Source organism: Pleurodeles waltl, chromosome 10, assembly GCF_031143425.1.
Source record: "Pleurodeles waltl isolate 20211129_DDA chromosome 10, aPleWal1.hap1.20221129, whole genome shotgun sequence".
NCBI lineage: Eukaryota > Metazoa > Chordata > Amphibia > Caudata > Salamandridae > Pleurodeles > Pleurodeles waltl.
This window is the reverse complement of record NC_090449.1, coordinates 159,252,623-159,276,130: the sequence shown is the minus strand read 5'-3', so window position 1 is coordinate 159,276,130 and position 23,508 is coordinate 159,252,623. Positions and strand designations below refer to the sequence as shown.

General features: G+C 43.2%; 1 protein-coding gene across 2 annotated transcripts in view; it reads right to left on the bottom strand.

The window, feature by feature from the left end:
• LLGL1 (LLGL scribble cell polarity complex component 1) overlaps positions 1–23,508 on the bottom strand; it is a 261,337-nt gene that overhangs the window by 196,182 nt on the left and 41,647 nt on the right. For both annotated transcript variants that reach the window (XM_069210096.1, XM_069210097.1), the window contains exon 2: positions 22,539–22,636. In XM_069210096.1, coding sequence (XP_069066197.1) covers positions 22,539–22,636 — 98 coding nt within the window. The remainder of the gene's footprint in view (positions 1–22,538; positions 22,637–23,508) is intronic.

The window sequence follows — 23,508 nt, the reverse complement described above, 5'->3', positions numbered from 1 at the left end:
CAAAAGCCCACCACCGAGACCTTACTGGAAATAAGTATCCAATCTTAAGCAATTTCTATGATTTGGGCCACAAAACAATACACAAAAATACAGAAACAAGCATCCACCACACAAATACCCATATGACGAAATATTTGATTAATTCACGAATATAAAAAAAAAAAAGCATGTTCATATCAGAGCTTTCCTAAATTCAAGTGCCCATGCTATATATTCAGTTTGATGTACTTGCTCTGCTCCCTGCTTAATTTGTAGTTTCCAATTTGAATTCCCTTCACATTTCCAGAATGTTTTTAAATGTTCAATCGTGCATTTTGCTTCTTTATTTATATTAACCTGATAATGAAATCTGATTTTATAATCAGTCCTCAGAACCCCGAGTGGGTGTCGCGGTCCCCAGGGGTCCCTGGACCACAGGTTCAGAGCCACTGCCGTGCTACTCCCTCAAGGAGGAACAGGAGGCAAGACACCCACAGCAAACCCCAGCGAGATAAACGCACTGGCAATTGTGAATAAACGCAGGAAGTCAACTTTATATTTTACTTAATACACAGGGAAAGCCAGAACCAAATAAAAATGTATTTGGCAAATCTGCCACTAGAAACATTCCGTTTTTGGTAGCGCTTATGTTAAGTGTATGGTGGCTTCAGGTTTCCCTCCCCATTGCTGTTCTGTGCTTTGCATGCAAATGTCACAGCGCTTTCCCATCAAGATAATCTCACAAATCGGGGTTTTCTTATTTTAGCACAATCGGTGACAGGAGGGCACGCGAGTTTCAGCGCCATGCCAAGCAAGCGAAACTGAACAAGAAAAAAATTCATGTTAAACCTCTGAACGCTGAAAATGTGATGCATGTAACGAAAACTAGATTCCCTTACACAAGTTTTAACAAACGCTACATTGTGAATGCACAGTACCGCAACCTGCCCTGCGGTACTGAAGATTTGTTTTTTCTCGCAGAGGTTTTACATTAATGATGTACCATCTGTTACTTCACATGCACATGCCATGGAAGCAGCCAGCAAATTGGACCTACTGATAATGATGCACTCTGTAGCACCGTTTGAAAAAAAGTCAATAACCAGACCACATGGAGGGATATTGCCTGAATTTTACTTGCTCCAGTGCGAAATGCACTCAAAATCAGCTCCACTCAACCAGATTACTAGAGCAGTAAAGAGCACTTCAAAAGCACTACAAATCATAAATAAATTAAAAATAATAATAAAAAAAGAAGGCCAATGAACCCCCGCTTTGGGTAACATTACTGCACTCTGAGCACTACTGGTCGACGACTCACTGGTCATCTTCCAGCAACTATTAATTCTAAAACTATTACAATGATAATCTACAGCATACTACAAAACGAAGGCGCCAATGTTGGTCACATATATAGATTAAAAGATTGTTAACAAGCTCAAACAGCATTTCAAGACGTTACTTCCAATGCTGTTCAACATCTCCATGGGGACTCTGGCGCAGGTAGTCGGGCACACACCACCAAAAATACATGCAGTCCACATCCCATTGGAGAACAAGCTGGGATAGCAGCTGAAGATCAAACCACCTTGGATATGCATCACTGGATGGATTGAATCGCCCAAGACCAACACACTATTACAGATCAATAGCCTGACACTACTGGATGAAAAGTATCTGAATATGGACAGCTCTGAAAACAATGGCAGTAACCAGGGCCCACACAGAACATGCTACCTGGGCCGGGGGAGTGAACTACCCCCTTGCCAGAGGAGCCGGTCAGACATCACAGAAGTCTGGATTGATCAAGACCTGTTCTTCATAACTCAGATCACAACAGTCACAAAATAGTGCCAGACCAGTTAACTGGCTGGTTGCCTTAAACTATCATTCCGAGGTTCCGCAATGCCCAGCCTCTGTACCTCTTCGTCATCAACATAATGATCTCCTTTCCCTACAGCACCAGAATATTGCAATCAAGAGCTACTGAGGTAACTTCCCTTTTGCTCTTCCAGTAGATCAAATGTAAGACTAAAGGAAAAGGTATGTTTGGAAGAAACTACTGCAAGAAATCTGATTTTTGGTTTCATGATCGCAAGTACAGCACAATTACAGAGGTCCAGGCACTGTCTAAATAAATTGCCTTTTGATAATTTATGTCTCCTCAAACACTAGCCCATTGACTGTCTACCAATGGTGAACGCAGGAGAGATGTAATCAGATACAGGAGCACTAAGTGCTTTGCAAATGTTCTATAAAATATGAGATATGTACAATAAGCCAGCGCTAAAGAAATTCAGAAGATCCTGAAAAGTATATTTTAAAAAAAAACAGCCACACTAGGTTTCACATTTAAGAAACTCACTAAATCTCTGCTTGTCTGACCTAAATCCATCGACTTGCAGAGGAGCGGAAAAAGTAATCAAATTCCAAAATCTGCACCATTTGCAGAGACACAAGGAGAAAACACGCAGGTTCGCTGTGTGTGAACGACCCTGCAAGTGGAACAAGCAAGGGGACTGTACTGACATCTGGAGTCTTAAACCTGGAACATCCACACACACAAACACACGAGAGGACTAGTTTAAAGAAGAGTTATCCCTACACCGATACAGTCCCAGGATGCCTTCCACTTAAAAAGGGAATGAGAAAAAGAAAGAAAAAGAAGAAGAAAGAAAAAGAAGAACACACTCTCCAACAAAAACAACTACAATACACAGCAAAAGGTCAGAACCCCTAGTGCTCAAGCCAGACTCCGTAGCGGCTCGAGGCAGTAAAGAAAAATGTATAAATACATTTAAATATATATATATATATTTTTTTTTAAACCCTTACCTGAATGTCCTGCTGTCGCCACCTTGCGCTCCACTTGCTTTTACCATAGGCACAGGCTACTAGCCTGCCCTGCAGCCAATCTGAACGCTGCTATCATGCTGCTGCCAGCATGACAGCCGCATTCAAATCGGTCGGAGCACCTAGCCAGGGTGCTCCCAGGCAGACTGGGATAGTCTGCCTGCTCTCTCCAACCCTGCACTACATGGCCGGGTTGGACAGAGCTTACTGCACATGTATGTTTGGCCGGCCATCTCAGGCTGGCCAAACATACATGCGCACTGAGGGGGAGAGCTGCGCACCCCCCTTTGTTCTCGTCATGGACATGGCCCCGCCCCTTCTACACTACAACAATAATAAACTGTTTATTATCGTTGTAGTGTAGAAGTTTGGCAGCTGCTGCTGGCGGAGGGCAAAGCTCCTCTGCCCAAACGGAGGAGCCGCCCCTGACTCGAGCTAGATTCCTGGGTCTGGTTCAGATCGAGGTCGCCTTTTAGCCTCACCCCCAACACGAGCAGAGCGTTCATGCGGCTCCTGCCTGCAGCTAAGCTCTAGCCTCATTTATCAAGAAATTAAGACAAAGAAATAAACTTCGATTTAAAATGGAAGACAGAAAAAGATTCTTAAGTAGGGACTAAGCTGCACCATATGAAACAAGAAAACCTGTGATCAACCCCAGATGCGCTGCCACAAATTGTGTGATACTAGGCAAATAATTTATTTCACCAAGGCTTCTTTTCCGACACCATCATATAGGAGAGATCCTTTAAGTACGTGAGTTCTGGGCGTGCACTGTACAAAAAAAAAAAAACCTTGGGATTGATTTAATTCAATATATTGTTGATCAGTCAATAAGAATTTAGGTATACATGACAACAGACTTGCCTCAACAGCACTCGTCTGGGTGGGGTGCAGAAATATTTTTGAATTCTTGTTTAAAAACCTATCACTTTCAATAAACACCTTTCAATGTGGGGGATAAAATCTGACGTACTTAAGTTAAGCGCTTCCAATGTGTTAAAATACATCTGTTTGAATTTTGAAGAGACTTTGATATTCGTTATAAGATTTACATGCCTAATATTTCTACGGCTCGGTTCGTGAAGGGGCTCTGAGAGCCAAGCCAGATCCTTGGCTCGGCTCTCGCTGTTAATTTGTTGCCATGCCAACCGCTATCCTCCACAGCCGTGATACTCAAAGTACGGCCCGGGGCCGCGTGCGGCCCTCTGGTCAACAGCAGCACTGAGCTGCTTTTTATCGGACTGAGCACTAACTTTTAAAAAAATAACTAAACAGGCGTTTATTTACACATTAATTGCAGTTTAAAAAAAAAAAAAAAAACGAAGGATTTAACATTAGGAACACTTTCATTTTTTAAAGACATCTTGCAGCAAAAGGCTAAAAATATAAGTCTTCGCAATTGAAAAAGTGTATTTTATTAACTAGCAGAACAGTTTCACCTTGGTAAATCAGATTATATCAGTACATGAAAGATTGAGAGGTGTTTTATTTTATTTTAATAAACATGAATCTAGAAACATTAATTCTTGCCCCACCCTGGAAACAATGCCAATAGTGAACTAAGAGGCAAGTCAGTGGTTATGTGGTCCTGTAAGTGGCCTGGTCTTGTGTTATACATCAACAACAATATTGTTTATTAAATCAGTCACAGGAGAAAGTTTCATACACCACTAATCCTGAAGTCCTGTGTTTCTAGTCCTATTATATATGAGAATGGAGGGAAAGTGGAATGAGAAATTGCATAGCATCACACAGTTTGGTAAAGTGGGGAAGCCGAGATTAATGCCTGGTTTTCAGGTTTGACTTTGTGCAATTTAACCACTAGATGTTTATGCTTTACTCCCATAAACCAACCTTACTTCTAATCCCCCCCCCCCCCCCCCCCTCCCCAAAAACCACGACTACCGCCCTGCTCGCTTCAATGCGGCCCTCGGTTACATCACAGACCAAAATGTTGGCCCCCGGGGAAATCCTTGAGGGTACCCATGATCCACAGGAACTCTAGGTTGCTGTGAGTCAACAGAAGACTGCCCACTCCAACTGGCTTTGAAGCACTATGAAGCGACGTGAAGACGAAAATTTGGGCCTTTTCAAGAGAAATGTATCATAACGAGGCGACCGCATCTCAGTACGACACAAACAATCTAAAGTACACCCATAAATAGAGCGCGTGAAATTGAAAGTATTTGTATTGCTGAAAAGTTTACTCCTTTTCTAAACACTTGCTGCCAACGGATCCGGGTGTGGTGGCGAGCCGAACAAAATATATGTAACGCGTACAGATCAGGCGCTTCACAAAACTCTTCTGGCCTCACCCCACTCCAACAACTCGATAACTAGATCCACACTTTTGCCATCATCTGCGGCCGATGTCGGGAGGCGCCACGGCCTGACACGGGGGAAGCTTTGCTCCGCTGCTGTGCGTCCCCCCACCCAATGCCAGAGACAAGGAGCCTCTGTCCAAGCGCGGGAAAGACAATAGCGCTCCAGCACAATGCGCCTCACCCTTCATGCTTTAATTAATTAATTCAATGTGACGGCACACTGCACCGCGTCAGCGGAAGTACTCCATCCCGGACCGGGGCAGCCCCCAGCTCCCTCCAACCTTCATCTCTATGCACCCGAACACGGTGAGCAGCCGGAATCTCAACGGCACGAGACAAGGCGTGGAAGAGGCTGCAGCACATCTTAGGCAATCCTTTGAAAACATGTTGCATGCATCAACTCAAAAACAAAAAATATGGGCAACGTTTGGATGAACTTGAATCTCAAAATTTGCCGCTTAAAACGCCCTCACCAAAATGAGGTAAATTAAATTGAGCCAGGGGTCCGCTGTACAGAGGTATAAAAGGCAGTACATAAGTAGCTGCAGGTGCAGCTCTGCCTCGTACCCATCAAGGGTTGAAGACAAGAGTATCTAGAGGTGGGATGATAAAAAAAAAAAAAAAAAAAAAAAAAAATTCTACTCAACGAAACATCTAATTCTAGATTAAGCGACAATGTTTCCAATGTGGTCGAAGTTTTGAAAGTCACCAAATGGCGTTAGGCCAATAATTCCATGGTGTGTGTGATGGAGCATGCAGCACACTGTCACTATGTGTGGACATTCCTAAACCTAACAGCGCCGGGGACAGGGCCCAGCGTCACTGCTTGCCCTCACGGACGCACGGTCCCGGCCTTAACAATGGCGCCTTTTCTGTCTCCTGGGAGAAGCGGGGCTTTCATTCACTTCTTGACATTTTACACACAATGAACTCCTCCCCCCGCCCTTGGGCCCCCGTCCTTGAGGGTTACAGTGGAGAAATCTCTCTTTTCACAAGCGCCTCTCATAAAACAGGCCTCTTGTGAGCAGCCGGACCGCGGAGCCTTCTCGGCAGGAACGCATTCGGGACTCCGGAGCAGGCGGCGGGGGCGACAAGGATCAGCATTCCTGAGAGCGACCCCCGGAGACCCGCGCCAGTGGGCAGGGTCTTCGGGGAGGCTGCTAGAGTGGCTATTGGTTGGGCGGGGAGTTAAAGGGATAGTAGGAACTATGATGGACTAGGAATCAAACAGATAAGTTCTTCTGGCAATGCCATTTTTGGCCTAGCCGTAGAGAAGTTGTAGATGTTTGCCGGCCTCTTCTCCAAAAGCCTCATAAAACATACTTAAACATGTACCGCGGCTTTCGGACAAGCCTATTAAGCCATTATTTGCTGAAGTGTCCCCACTATTTTCTTCCACCTACTATACAATATGGGACAAAGTGATGGCCCACTTCATGCTGCGAGTAATGACGTTTTGCCTGATCGCATAAGCGCAGCTGCCTCAACAACGAAATAAATAAAAAAAACAACATCAATAAAATAAATACATCCATCCTTTAGCGTTGTGGCTGGAATGCCTCGGCGGCAGATCACTGCGTTTTTTATATTATTGCCATTTTTGAATACTGAATCCGTTCCTGTGCTTGCCAGGCCAGGCTTTTCGGCTTTGGCCAATGTTTCTCTTGTACTGTTACCATACTTCATACGGCACGAGAAAGTACAACGTGCAATATATACACGCAAAATGGTGCAATTTCGCAATTCTACCCGATCCGCAACCGAATCCTTTTTCAAAGTCCAGAGGTTACCTATTGGAATGATTCTAGCGTGTCCATCACATAACCTCTGCTTATGACTGAGATTCTGCCTAGAGTGGGGTGGTAAGAAGTGATCTATGAATCTGATGGGTGAGAGTGCAGAAAAATATACCAACACGCAACTGTAAATCCAGTAGCTTGGCATAGTCTGACGAATCCATTTAGCCTTGCCAGTGATTTAGCGGTTTGAGACTTTTTCTTTTCGCACGAAAAGAAAAAAAAAAAAAAAAAAAGCACATTGTATAAAAACGAGCATTACTTAAAAGCCAAAATATACACACTTTTATGTAAAACCGCATTCTGCACTAGCAGTGTCTCACACTGAAGGAGAGTATATATTGAGCAGATTTGCAAAGACAATGCAGTCACTCACAGCCAGCTAAGCCATTGGCTGAAGAGGGCCAACTTGTTGATGACTGATATGCAAAATATGAATTTTAATATCTTATAACTCTGCCGCGCTTTACCACTATGAGAGCTACCACTGCCGTGCTTTACCACTATTAGAGCTACTAGGATTATGCAGAATGGAATACAAGATTATGGTCCAAAATTAGATCAAATTAAGCAGCAAAAACAGATTTTGTGTCAGTATTTTCATCCATATGTGCTAGAAACAACGTTTTTTGGGACTCTAAATGATGTCTAAATAAACAAAAAAAAAAAAAAACGGATTGCCGCAGCCCCGGGACCACCACCTAACTGAGGCTAAATGCAGAGTTGGGGGGGGGGGGACACGCAGCCCCCCTTGAGGAGCCATAGATGGCCCTGGGGACTGCCCCCCCTTAGGGCAGGCTCCTGCTATGTCATGGGGTACCCACCTGCGAGAAATAGCTGTCTGCTTTGTGAGAGCTGACTGCTCCCACCAAGCAAAAGCAAACTCCGCTTTCTGCAAGAGAGCTATCAAACAGCTCTCCCTGACAGAAAGCAGAGTTTTCATCGGTCTTCCCAGCACGCAAATATGCATGCAGGGTAGACAGATTAAAACACTGCTTCCACATTCAGGGAGCTGCTTTTTAAATGCAGTTTCCTGCATGTGGAAGCAATGCCTGCTCCCACAGGACTTGGGGAGCTGCGGCTAGGACAGTGGGGACCTTGAGGGAGTGAAAGAGTCGAATATATATATATATATATATATATATATATATATATATATATATATATATAAAAAAAAATATTGGGGTGGTCTCTCCAAGAAAAGACTAAAGAGCACGGTAGGGAGTTCACCTGTGGCATAATGGTTAAGGTCACAAACCTTCACACTCAAAGTTGAGGGTTCTAGTCCAGGTGTGTCTGGTCACTTCCCTACTTTAATTTGTGTTAGACTTCAAAAAGCTAAGGTTCATAATTAAAGGAGATCTCATTTTTTAATTGACACATACATTTTTCTTTTCAATTTGTTCAGAAATATCTAATTCTAAGTATATCATTCACCACAGTCTAAAAAAATTCTTTGGCTCCCTCAATCTTTCACCCACTCACACACCCAATCAAACCCTTATGCACCCACTCACAGCCCCACTCAGTCTCTCGTGCACCCATTCACAGACCCACTCAGTCCCTCAGGCACCCACTAAGACACTGATGCACACACTTTCACACCCAGACAGACACTCACAGCTCCTCTCTCTGTGTGAGAGAGTGTATTTGTGGGTGAGACAGGCTGCGGCCAACTTTCACCACGCATGGCCAAAGGGCTGTGCACAGCGTGGGGTTGAGTGGTTAGGGCATTGGCTGCAGGCCAAGCCCTGCAGCCAACTGCTGCCGCGCATGGCTGAAGGTCCTCTGCAGCGGTGGTTGAATTAATGTATATTAATGAAAATTACTGTGCGTTTATATATTAAAAAAAAAAAAAAAAAAAAAAAAAAAAAAAGAAATTCACTTAAAAAAAAAAAAAAAAAAAACACACAAAGGTTACAGGGATATTATAGTCAGGCTCACATTTTAAATGTATCAAACCACAGAAATTCACCTTTCATAGTTGGAGTTATCTCAAGTAACTAACTCGCCATGCACTGCTAATTACACCACTCATGATATCTTTGATAATGTCACTGTAATGTCTGCAGAAAAAAAAGTAACATGTTTTCTCCAGGTAATTTACCATAGGGATTTTAGATACAACTACAGCCCAAACGACTGGACAGAATTACACCTAATTGGTCCGAAAGCTAGATCTTAGTCCAGAAAGATCTTTGTAATCTGGTGTAAAACTATCCAGAGGCTTGGGAGTTGTTAAAGAAAAAAGAATGATGTATAAAAAGAAATGCAGATCCATCGCAGATCCGCCATGGTAGATCTGGGGATCCATGCACCAACAGCAAAGCTGTGATTGGCTGGCCACAACCTGACAGAAAAGTTGCGGTAGCCATTTTGTCTATCGACACCCAGTCCAGGGGAGTTGGGGTGGACTGGTGGGGATAACAGAGATTAAATAGGATATAAGGGTTCAGGACAGACGTGTCCTGACACAATAGGACAATGAAGTGGTCTGTGCGAGACCCCTCATAAACAAGAAATTGCTCAAAAATGTTTTTTCCTTGGGGCGTGGGAGGATCAACAGTGGTTCTCAGCACAGCCCCAGTGTCAGATCCAGCGGATCCTGATCCCCCTCAACTAAAATTAAAAAATAAATAAATGATATATTATACATACATATACACACACACCCCCACCCCATCCCTCCTCCCCGCATTGAGGGTGTTGGCTGCAGGCTAGACCTTGTGTCCAACTCCCCGTTGCGCCTGGCCAAAGGCTGTGTGCAGTGCAACATTTGCCAAAATGGGGGGGGGGGGGGGGGGATTGCCTCTCTGGCCAACAACCTGCTGTGCATGGTCAAACGTCATGCATAGCAGCAGTTGGATTAAAGTATGGTAATTAAAAAAAAATGATCTAGAAATTCACGGGGGAAAAAAAAAAATCAAAGGTCACTAGGACATTATAGTTAGGAAGTTGGGAAATAGCAATAAAACTAGAAATTCACTGAAAAAAAAAAAAAAACATGAGTTCCAGGGTTGCTATAGTTAGCAAACAGAATTGAAAAATGTGAGAAATTCACAATTAAAAAACAAAACAAAAAGGTTACAGGGACGTTTACCATGCATGGCGAGCTAGTTCTATGGCTTTATTTGTATAAAGTCTGAACCCAACTATGACGTCCCCATTACCTTTTTTTTTTTTTTGTGAAGTTTTTTTTTTTTTTTTTTTTAATTCTATTCCCCCAACTATAACGCCCCTGTTAACTTGTTTTTTTTCCAGTGCACGCACACACAAAAATTTGCATGAATAGAAGATGTCAGGTAAGACTAGGAAATGGAGAGCAGTTTAACTACAGAACTCACTACTTGCTGTTTCTAAACTCATCACACAACACTTACCACCTCCCGGACTAGGCCTCCACAATTTGCAACACGCCACATTCACTTCTACACATGAAGGCATCTGCAATGGAAGGGCTTTAAGCCTCTGAACTCTGCTTTCCAAGCAAAGTTTAGTAGCTATTGAGCAAATCCTCTGCTGCAGTACCAGTTTCAGAATGGAAATACAGTAGCCTTCTGAATCACAACCAGGCCTTATGGGACTTTACACAGAATTAAATCTAGGTATTGCGCAATCTCTGCATTTAAAAACAAAAATCAATGTACAGCACCCAGGAAAGAGAATGGTGAACTGCACCCTGGCTGTGCTTCAAGCAGTGCAAGTGGCGGGCACTTGCAAGAGTGAGCCAACTGGAGAGTGCTTTCCTAAACGGTCATAAAAACCACACATGGTCTCTGGAAAAGCCTCTAGTATGCTTTATCAGATCATCATTGCTCCACCAGCAGGATAAAAAAAAAAAAAAAAAACAACAAAAGGGCGTTATTGTGACACTGCATCATGCATACTATAATTAGGACCACTGGAATTATGCAGCAGGAGAGGGACACATTATGCTGTAGGGTAGATTCCATTATGCAGCAAGAAAAGCCAAATTATGCGTCATAATGCAGCACATTTTGTGATAGTATTACCTCCTTTTGTGATTTTCAAACTTGTTAACACTGTCTGGCCATTAATACCAGTTTACCCAAATATAGCAATTAGCAACAGAAATGTAACCAGTGAACCTTTTCAGAGGGCCTTACATTTCGCAGGACCATGTCGATGCATTTTTAATAACGTTTGAGCTAGAAACACCGTTTTGTTCTTAAAATCTGCAGATTATGCGGCAGACGGATTATGTGGCAAATCTATAATTATGTGAACATCGCTGCTGAAGCACGACCACAATTCCAGTGGGCCTGACTAATGAAATTAATATTGGTGTGCAAAGCAACATAATAAGAAGCAGAAACACTGGACAGTGGGTCATGTGTTATTAGAAAAAGTTTGTTTTAAATCTTGAAAAAAAGCATACAAAAAAGATTTACAAATAGATGCAAAACAATTAAATTACACTGGTTTACAGCCTCCTGTGATAGTGAGATTATCTGAATCATTGCTAGCGGGATTAGTTTTTCATGATCCACTTCGCTCAGCATTTACATAGTAATGCGGAATGAAGTTAATCTGGAATCTGGAGGCAAAACACATTAGTTCATCACAAGCTTCCATCCAGACTGTCAGTCCACATCCCTACCGGCCGTGCTCCTATGCAGCCCCACTCCGCATCCAACAGAAGAAAAAATAAAATAAAAGCATGCCCTACATTTAACTGGCTCTGCAGCTTCGTCATCGTCTGTCTCCTACATAAAAGCGCCAAATCCAAATTTTAAACACCTAAATCAAAGCAGCAAAAATCAGAACTAGCTCGATTCTACACTCCTTTAAATTTCAGGCACAGCATCCAACAGCGTAATGCACGTCCAGCAGGAAAAATACAAGATCTTGTTGGAACCATTACAGTGTAACTTAAAAATTCTACAAGCAGTGCACCATCTGTGCCGATTCAGAGAAAAGCCTCCCGCGTTTGCCTGAGAAGTGCACGGCCGCTTAATCTGCACCTCCCGCCCCCCTCTAATCCCTCATTGCTTCATCCAGTCGCTGTTGCTAGAGCAGATCCTTAGCAACCACCGACAATTTGCTCATGCAGAACCACTCAAGCTCGTGTACAATAGTAGCACCGTTCACTTTACAATAACTTTCCTGCGAATCAGGGCGAAAGCAACCATTCATTAACACATGGTACTAAGCACCAAATAAGAGAGACTCACCTATGAATCATGAGGACCTGCTCCCTCACTCACATGAGACTCCACCCCACTACTCAATAAATATAAATTACCTACTGGTGGGCACCGGTAGCTAGCTATAGTTCGAACCAAGGGCCAGATGTATCAAAGTATTTTGCATGTGCGAACCACAAGATTCCACAGTTTGCGAATGCAAAATACCCTTGCCGAATGTATGAAAGGCATTGGCAGTCCCAATTTAAGGAATCTCAACTTTTTGCGATTCCCTAAAATTGCGACTTCAAATAGGGAATCACCATTTACGATTCCCTAAATATAAAGTCGCAATTAGGGATTACCTATTTGCGGTTTCATAAGCACATGTATCAAGCATTTCCTAAATGAGAAATGGGCATTTAGGAAATGCTATTATTATCAACTTCAAGTTGATGGTAACCATGTGCAATTTTTAAAAATGCATTTTTAAACGTGTCATGTAGTGCGCACTTGCCCCTAGGTCAGTGGTTCCCAACCTTTTGATTTCTGTGGACCCCCACTTTAACATTAATGGAACCCAGGGACCCCCACTGACTCATCATGGGAATCCAGGGACCCCCACCTGAGTCATTGCTGGAAGCTGGGGACCTAATTTATCAATATTTCTTAATTTTCTAGGCTCTCACGGACCCCCTGAGAAGGCTTCACGGACCCCCAGGGGTCCCCGGACCACAGGTTGGGAACCACTGCCCTAGGTTATGTGTGCACTTCACATGTGCACAATTATTTTTTGGAGGGTATCAAAGGGGCCTTAGGCCCTCGGCACCCCTTGTTTTGCATTTTCTAATTTGCAATTCCATAATAAAAAATGATAAATTAGGAAATGCAAAACCATTCGCACCTATGGGGCTTCAAAAGGAGTCTCATATCTTAATAGCAATTCCCTAAAAGCGAGTGCGAATTTGTAGGAATCGCTATTTTATTACATTCCATTTTGCACTGCCTAAATAGTGATTACCGAAAATTTACTATTTAGGAAAAGTAAAATGGAACGCTGATAAACGGCTGCGGCTCGCATAAGGGGCGGGGTGGCGCAGGAGGTGTTGGGTGGTAAATAAAAATTAAAAAATAAAACACTTACCTTGCTCGCCGCTGCACCGCTCCACCCGCTTATCCTCAGCCGGAACAGGCTACCAGCCTGCTCAGGGGCCAATCCTGACACTGCTCAGAGCAGCATCAGGATTGGCTGGGAGTGCCCAGCAAGGGTGCTCCCAGGCGACTAGGAGCCTGTGCATGCTCTCTCCAGCCAGGAAACAGTGCCGGGCTGTAGAAAGCCCACTGTGCATGTGTGTTTGGCCGGCCCGAGACGGCCAGACATACACGCACAGTGAGGAGGAGTGCTGTGCACTTCTCCTCAGTGCACGTCACAGCCTGTGGCTTCACCCCTTTTACCAGAAAACGATATTAAACAGTTTATCACTTTTTGGTAAAAGCTTTGCAGCTGCTGGTGCTGGGGAAGGGCGGGGGACGGGCGCGCCTCCACCCAAATGGAGAAGCTGTCCTCGTTGATACATGTGGCCCCTAGTTTCTATAGAAAAAAAAACAAGAACATTTTTTTTGTTTTGCTACTAACTTTGATGCAGTTTGATTAATCTTCCTGAAATTTTCCAAGAAACTCCAACGCTCACTTCAGCGTCTGTGAGATAAGCTTTGGGGTGATCTGTCAAGAGGGGGCCAAGAAAAAAGGGGGAAGGGCAGGGTCCCAAATCGCTTTTTCCCTCTTTGCATTTTTCCATGGGGATTTTGATTAAGGATATACTTGGAATGATATACTTTTGGACAAATCGAAAAGAAAAATACTATTGTCTGTTGAAAAGAGTGGGATCACCTTTCAGTACGTACCTTTAAATATTTCAAGTTAAAGAAACTAGGGCAGGAAAATGACCACATACTCACCTAGAGTGGAACCCTCAACCTTCAGTGTGAGGGTCTGAGAGCTTAACCACTAGGCTAGAAGTGGCTGCTCACTGTGCTTTGTCCAGCCTTACCCAAGATATCTAACCCACAGACCTTGATGGGAAAAATACTTCAATGTTCCATTAATAGAAATGTTAAACAGTAAAACAGTAAAAACACTCGAAAATAAACAGACACACTGCCATGAGATACTAACTGTGATGATTCGTCAAACGACGCCAAAGATTATAGGCAAGACAAAAAACGTTTTCCTCGTACTAAATGATTTGGATTTTTATTATATATATATATATATATATATATATATATATATATATATATATATATACACACACATACATAAAAAAAACAAAAAAAAACAAAAAAAAAAAAACACACGTCTGGTTTTATAGTGCCAAAATGCAAATGTAGGAATTCACACATTATGTTTACATGTGTTGCATGCACAAACTCGGTTTATCACATTAATGGCAATGGCTGTTCGATTGGCTTGGCCATTGTTTGGTAAAAAAAAAAAAAAAAAAAAGCATTGTTTTCTCTACAGAACGTATGAAAAAAGATAAATGTTAATAAGCGAACGCGATGATTGAGTGCATTTTTGAGATGCAAAATGGTCCCTTGTGGATTTCAATGGAAGCACAATGGCGTGTGGGGGGGGGGGGGGATTCGGGCAGCAAAAAGTAGGAGGAATGCTCATCTGAGCAGCGACGCAATAACTGATAACATGGGTTGTGCACAGCTGTCCCTTAAAGCCAAAACCAAGTAGTGTCACAATGTGTCACCATTTTCTACGTTTCATACAACAAAGCCCTCACAAACTAGGGCACACATACACACTGCAATATAAGCCAAGACTTCAGATCAGCAAACCAATTTCTCCTTACAGTACCAAAGACTTAACTTTGCATAAGCAAACATGGGTGAAAGATGCATAACTATCCGCAAGCCACTGAGCTGCAATGCACGGTTGAACTGCCAAAACATGTCCCTTGTAAGCATCTTGGAAGATAAAATAATATCTTTCATAAAGTCGCCTATTCTAGTTTCACAGACAAAATAATAAACTCACACATTAGAGGCCGTCCTTCTTTAAATGCTATTGAAGATTATGTCTGGCAATTATAAGAGGGCAGTTCTCCAACAGAAGCTTAACCAACCAGGTCAAGACACTACACCACATTTCAACAAAAAGCTGATAACGCTCAAACGCGCAAAAACAGCCAAAACAGAGTAAAGTCGATATACAGCGTGCACCACAAGTTTGAAGAATTACCGAAGCTGCGACTTCTCACCCCATCCCCCACCCACCCCCAGCTCATATTCATAAAGAAGCATTGAAGTAACTTAAAACAGTGAAATGTGTTTTTTACATTATTCCACTGCAATCATACGAGAAAAGCAGGAATGGATAGAGTAGTGTAGTCACAAGCAAAGTTATTTTATCACTATTGATGTAAGTGAGCACTTGTAAGTACAAATATCCAAATATGTAACTATCTGCAACATCATCTCGCGTTTTTTCCAATTTACACTTTCAAGCCCCCGATTGGTCTTGTCCAGTAGTCTTTAGTAAATAAACTTCCTGGGTAGGTTTAAGGGTATGGATTTTTACAGGGAAAAAGGCCAATATTAAGTCTCAGCAGTGTAGTGAGCAGAGGGCCAGAGGTTTTCTAACACGAAAAATCTCATATAAACCTATTCATGTTGAACAAATAGAAATGGTAGGGGTAAGCAAGAGAGTTAAACATGAACTAAAGTGGGAAGGCATAGGTAGGGAATCAAAAGCGTGAAAGAAGCAACCCAGTAAAAGAAGAAAAGTAGGAGTTCCACCGATGAGCAAAATTTTGAAAGTGGATCGCAAAAGGAATGGCAAAACTAAGAAGTTGAGGCCCAACTAGGAAGTAGACACCATCTGTTATTATTTTTTCAGGTACATACGGAAGCCCTAGCTAGGACTTTCCTCACAAGTGTAATACTGCTTGGAACCAGGCAGACTTTATAGTCTTGAGTCTTCAGCATCATACTTTAGATGCAGGTCAATGCATTCTGCTGGATGATCGCTAAGCGTAGGAACACCACGCCCTACCAGCTGTGTCTATATTCTGTGGAAGACAGGGATCCTGTTCTTTGATGTCTTCCATTCCAGCAACAAGACAAGTTCACAGGCTATCCTCTGGAGGAGTCAGCCTCCCTGCTGCCATGGAAAACCCATTGCATTGTTCCTTCACCACACAGTACTGCATCCTGCTTGGAACAGGGCTAGGAAAAGAAAGTGGCGTACAGAAACAACAAAGAAGCTCAGATACAATTCCAGCTCAAGTTAAGGGATGGTGTCTGCCTTTTGCTTTAAAATACTTCATAGAATATAGAACTAGGGGCCAGATGTATCAAATAATTTTGCACTCGCAAACTGCGAAATCGGCCGTTTGCGAGTGCAAAATCGTGGTCTGCAATGCATCAAAGGCATTCGCAGACCACAAAATGAAAATCGCAAAAATTGCGATTTTCTGCGTTGCGACCTGGATTTTGCGAATCACAATTTGCAATTCGCAAAATCCAGGTCGCAAGGCAATTCTGCAAAAAAAAAAAAAAAAAAAAAAAAAAAAAATCTCAAATTGCGATTTTTCGCAGAATGTTATTTTGCACATGCAAAATGTCTGCAACCAGGTGGTAACCTGGTGCAAAATTTAAAAATGTGGTAAAACTGCATTTTTAAATGTCATATGTAAAGCACACATGCCCTTTTGGCATGTGTGTACTTTACATGGACAAAAAAAAAAAAAAAAAACATTGGGGTGCAGGAGAGGGGGCCTTAGGCCCCCAGCACCCTGGCCTTTTGCATTTCCCAAATTGCGATTTCTGTTTCAGAAATCGCAATTTAGGAAATGCAAAAAATTCGTAGCTATGGGCCACCAGGCCCATAGCTGCGAATAGGGCCAGTATCGCAATTTGCGATTCGGTAATTGCATTTGCGATTTTTAAGAAATCGCAATTACCGAACCGCAAATGTGATACATGGCCCTTTGCGAGTCGGTAATTGCGATTTCTTAAAAATCGCAATTACCGAATCGCAATGGGCCAGATTCATACATCTGGCCCTAAATACCGTGCCAGAACGGACACCACCTCCAACCCTACCCACAAAGAGCTTTCAACTGGTCGGGGAAAAAAAAAAAGTGGAGTGTGATAAACATTTGAATGATTTTCGAACCTAGAACAAAAATCAGACTCCATCCGCAATATGTGCTTGGGTTTTTATTTAATATCATACTAATGCAGGGTGAACAGTGGACCACCACCATTTGTAGAAGGGACTTTAATGTAGAACACACTACAGATGAGGGTTGATGTTAAATCCAGCAATCTGCACATAAGTCTAAGAAAGGATTTGCTGTTTGAGGCAACTTATGCTCAAGCACATCAAATCTAAAGAACTGGGGAGCGAGGCATTTGGGGAAACTCTGGGTTCACTACAAACTGGGTTGGTCAAGTGTCACCACACTTTGCACAGACAAATCACGGTGGCAACAAGCAAAACTGTGGGATAAGCAAAGATTGCAGAGACCAGCACAGTTGGCTATGGACCCCAACCTGGAGCAATATGTACGTGAATATTTCCAAAACTGACAGCACAATGGCTCATTGAGATGAACGATCTGCACTGAACTATGCAATGATAAGGTCAAATTTCGAAGCCTTCTCTCCGTTTGAGGATTGTAAATCGACCATCATAATAGTAAGAACTATTATGTAGTGCTTAGAAACTCCACAAATTCAGTACGAGACACAATAACAAACAAGTCATCAAGTTTTTACTAGGTGTGTACTTGAAACCTCATGAAGGGAATAAAGACAACAAGCAAGAACATCATAAAACCGAAAGACTCACTGCAACATTAGACCATTATTCCATGTTAAAGGAGAGAGAAGACGTGGTTAACAACCACACTGCAGAAGTGATGCAAACAAAACCAGAAAATAAATTTAAAAGGCTTTGGGTGGAGGTCAAGAGGACAGAAGAACTGAACAAGTATCAGTGCACCTTAAGACCTTATTCGGTCTCTCCACTGAGAGTCGAAAGAAATAGTCACTCTGTCCTCATCAAAGATAAGATTTTAGGGTTTTGATGTCTTCAAGTCAATGGCAAAAACTGTCGACCTTATACAAACAAAAGCAGACGAAGGCCTGGTTAATGAAAAGTGAGGGAAATATTAAAATCCACTTGCCCAACCATGGTAATTAGTTACCTTGAAATTTTGAGTTTGATACCTTAAGTGTGGAAGCATCACTGCTGCACAGGATGTTACGGGTTGAGGATTGAAATTGTGGTAGATGGATGATCTACTGAATGCAGAACAACTGGATTCTCTTTCTTGTATTCTTCTAAATTATCACTGCAAGATCATTCACTATGGCGAAATTACACTTTAATCCTCATCGGATGTCTAAAAGATCTGAACAGGATAAACATCTCTTGCTAACAATCACATCAGGCCATGGCATACACAGCCAAGAAACACAAACCTGCTTGAATGACAACCTACTCACAGATTCGCACTGCAGACAACAAATAAGCCCAGCAAATACTCACCACATTCTAGGTTACTTCATAAAGCCATGTAGGAGGCTGGCCTGGCTTATACTGGGTACCTTGTGGTACTTACACTCTGTGCCAGGTTCAGTTATCCCTTATTAGTAGAATAGAGGTGTTTCTAGCAGCTTAGGATGATAGAAGGTAGCTATGGCAAAGCAGCTTAGGCTGAACTAGGAGACATGCAAAGCTCCTACTATACCACTTATATCATATAGAACACTATCATAAGAAAACACAATACTCCGAGTTACCAAAAATAAAGGTACTTTATTTTAGTGACAATATGCAATAAGTATCTCAGAGAATACCCTCACTTAGGAGGTAAGTCATATACACAAGTTATATGTACACAAACCCAAAACAGGTAAGTAACAGTAAGAAAAGTAGTGCAAACAATGTAGAATCACAATAGGATGCAATAGGCAAACATAGGTCTAAGGGCAACACAAACCATATACTCCAAAAGTGGAATGCGAATCACGAATGGACCCCAGACCTATGGGAGATTGTAGAGGGTTGCTGGGACTGTAAGAAAACAGAAAGGGTGTCCAAAATACCCCACCCAAAGACCCTAGAAAGTAGGAGTAAAGTTACCCTACTACCCCAGAAAGACACAATAGTCCTAATAGTGGGATTCTGCAAGAACCACAAGCACCAGCAAAACACTGAAGACGGATTCCTGGACCTGAGGACCTGAAAAGGAAGGGGGACCAAGTCCAAGAGTCGCGATAGTGTCCATGGGGGGCAGGAGCCCAGAAAACCCCGAATGAAGGTGCAAAAGGGATGCCTCCGGGTGGAAGAAGCCGAAGATTCTGCAACAACAAAAAGGGCTAGGACCTTCTCCTTTGGATGGAAGATGTCCCACGGCGTGCTGGATGTTGCAGAAGTGTTTCCACACAGAAACACTGCAAACAAGCCTTGCTAGCTGCAAGGGTCGCGGTAGAGGTTTTTGGATGCTGCTGGGGATCAGGAAGGACCAGGATGTCGCTCCCTTGGATGAGACAGAGGGGGCGCTCTGCAACTCAGAGAGCCCCCGCAGAAGCAAGCAGCACCCGCAGAAGTACCAGAGCAGGTACTTAGAAGTTCTGTGAACTCAGAGTCACAAAAGGAGGGTCCCACGACATCGGAGTCCAACTCAACGGGTTGAGCACTGCAGGACGGAGTGCCATAGGCTAGGCTGTGCACAAAGGAATCCTTGGAGAAGTGCACAGAAGCCGGAGCAGCTGCAAATCACACAGTACACAGGTTTGCTGTCTGGCGTGGGGAGGCAAGGACTTACCTCCGCCAAATTTGGACAGAAGGGCCACTGGACTGTGGGAGACACTTGGACCCAACGACTGTGTTCCAGGGACCATGCTCGTCAGGATGAGAGGGGACCCTGAGGACCGATGATGCAGTCTTTTGGTGCCTGCGTTAGCAGGGGGAAGATTCCTTCGACCCACTGGAGATTTCATCTTGGCTTCCAGTGCAGGGTGAAGGCAGACAGCCCTCAGAGCATGCACCACCAGGAAACAGTCGAGAAAGCCGGCAGGATGAGGCGCTACAATGTTGCTGGTAGTCATCTTGCTACTTTGTTGCGGTTTTTCAGGCGTCCTGGAGCAGTCAGTGGTCGATCCTTGGCAGAAGTCGAAGAGGGAAGTGCAGAGGAACTCTGGTGAGCTCTTGCATTCGTTATCTGAGGAATAGCCCAGCGGAGAGTCCCTAAATAGCCAGAAAAAGAGGTTTGGCTACCAAGAAAGGAGGTTTGGCTACCAAGACAGGTAAGAACCTATCAGGAGGGGTCTCTGGCGTCACCTGCTGGCACTGGCCACTCCGAGCATTCCAGTGTGCCCCCAACACCTCTGAATCCAAGATGGCAGAGGTCTGGGACACACTGGAGGAGCTCTGGGCACCTCCCCTGGGAGGTACTGGTCAGGGGAGTGGTCACTCCCGTTTCCTTTGTCCAGTTTCGTGCCAGAGCAGGGCTGGGGGATCCCTGAACCGGTGTAGACTGGCTTATGCAGAGATGGGCACCATCTGTGCCCATCAAAGCATTTCCAGAGGCTGGAGGAAGCTACTCCTCCCCAGCCCTTCACACCTATTTCCAAAGGGAGAGGGTGTAACTCCCTCTCTCAGAGGAAATCCTTTGTTCTGCCTTCCTGGGCCGGGGCTGCCCAGACCCCAGGAGGGCAGAATCCTGTCTGAGGGGTTGTCAGCAGCAGTAGCTGCAGTGGAAACCCCGGAAAGGCAGTTTGGCAGTACCCAGGTTCTGTGCTAGAGACCCGGGGGATCATGGAATTGACAATTCCATGATCTTAGACATGTTACATGACCATGTTCGGAGTTACCATGGTGACGCTACACATAGGTAGTGACCTATGTGCAGTGTACGCGTGTTATGGTGTCCCTGCACTCACAAAGTTTTGGGAATTTGCCCTGAACGAAGTGGGGGTACCTTGGCTAGTGCCAGAGTGCCCACACACTAAGTAACTTGGCACCTAACCTTCACCAAGTGAGGGTTAGGCATATAGGTGACTTATAAGTTACTTATGTGCAGTGACAAAATGGCTGTGAAATAACGTTGACGTTATTTCACTCAGGCTGCAGTGGCAGTCCTGTGTAAGAGTTGTCTGAGCTCCCTATGGGTGGCAAAAGAAATGCTGCAGCCCATAGGGATCTCCTGGAACACCAATACCCTGGGTCCCTAGGAACGATATACAAGGGAATTATAAGGGTGTTCCAGTGTGCCAATGAGAATTGGTAAAATTAGTCACTAGCCTGCAGTGACAATTTTTAAAGCCGAGAGAGCATAAACACTGGGGTTCTGGTTAGCAGAGCCTCAATGATACAGTTAGGCACCACACAGGGAACACATATAGACCACAAACTTATGAGCACAGGGGTCCTGGCTAGCAGGATCCCAGTGTCACATATCAAACACACTGACAACATAGGGTTTTCACTATGAGCACTGGGCCCTGGCTAGCAGGATCCCAGTGAGACAGTAAAAACATCCTGACATATACTCACAAACGGGCCAAAAGTGGGGGTAACAAGGTTAGAAAGAGGCTACCTTCCTACAAGCCCTCATCGCATTTTGAAAATATATACTTCACACCCGTACAGTATACCCTGGCCAAAAAATAAGGACATGAAAGCAAGAGAGCTCAGACAGGTTTATTTCACATATTGAATGGGGGCGAACAAAAGAGGACCAACACGAAAACCTGATGGAACAAGAACAGCCCATATTTCGAGGTACACAAATAAAAACAATAAAAATCATATTTATGCCGTTGTAATGAAAATATTGCTTAATAACACGCATAGAGCAACTGTACTAATAAAAATGCATTTACATTTATTACTACAGTGAAAAAGGTAAAATTCGAGTTTAGTACCACTTTATAGCCAAAGTGACATGAGGAAAACACGTTGCTGCCTCACGGATTCCATATAAAATTTACTTTACGCATTGAAATGACTAATGGTCTTAACATCCTCAATGTGATTTCACCTTGCTTTGTCAATACTAACCCTGTGCATCCTGGTTTTGGTTAAATATATTTGTTAAAACAAAAAGGTACATTAAATAAGAAAAAAAAAACCAGCATAAACAATATACACGGCCATGCAAAGTAACAAATGCTATTTATTACAATTTTTGAGGGAGGGGCATTATGACTTCGGTTCTCGGGAATCATTGCTTCTCCCAACACTCAGTAGTAATAAATAGCCTGTACCCAAACCTCCCCTCGCGCCCACCTCTCCTCCTCCAGGCAAGAGCTTCAGCGAGTCCACCAACTCATTTCATTAATGGGCTTACCTCTTGATGCCTTGTTCGCCCTCAACTGGTTGTTTTTTTGATTAATCGCAAAAAGGATACATTTTAACAGCTCCAGATTTTGTGCCGAGTGCCATGATCCTGAGCTTTGGGTCGTAGGCAAGAGAGCTTGGTTGGTTGGGAAATCCATGTTCGACAGTCTAGAGGAAAAGAAAGAAAATTAGGCATCAAAGCAATTAAACATAAACTATATAAATATAATACAATAATAATAAAATAAAAAATGCAAAAAATAAAACGTCAAGTAAAAATACTTTGAAGGAGCCAAGGAAGAAATTTGCATCCCGAGATCGCTATAGCAATGGAAGGAGATCCTGTCAGAATTCCAACCGCATTAAGTGAAGTTATTTAAAAAGTCTCTGGAGGGTATTGCACAATTCAAGGGGAGGCTTAAGAATTTATGAAGTATTATGAACTCAGTGCATCATTATCCACTTGTTTCCCATACACAGGAAACCACAATCACGCATCTACAATAAAGAACATGCATCTGCCCTCGTTCCCAACCATCCCACGAAGGGTCAAAACTTTCTACTATTAATACTACAAGTACTTTAACGTAAAATCAGGTATGAAAGCCAAAATCTAATTTGAGCCTCCTGGACACTGCAAACATGGCAGTAACAATTGGAAAATCAAAATAAAATTGGCTAATTGTGTACTACTTCTCTAGAGTGACATATGCCACCCCACCTCATAAATCAGATTTGCCCCATAGTACAGCATAGGACTTTGTCGATATAAGTCTATGATTTAAGTTTCGACTTTGGTCAACCTCTTTCCTCAAAAGTGCAGGTGAAGTTAGAGATTAGAAAAGGTGATCCCATTAAGGACAATGGAGATTAGCACTTTTTCCAAGTGCGATACAGGCTTGAAAAGTTTGTGATTCCATTAAAGTCTATGAAAGCTTTTTTGCTTGTTAAGAAGGTGAATTAAAAAGTGTGGACGAGTTGACTCAAGTCAAGAGCATGGATCAACTGTTGTGCTGAAGACTGGGAGGGGAGGAGTATAT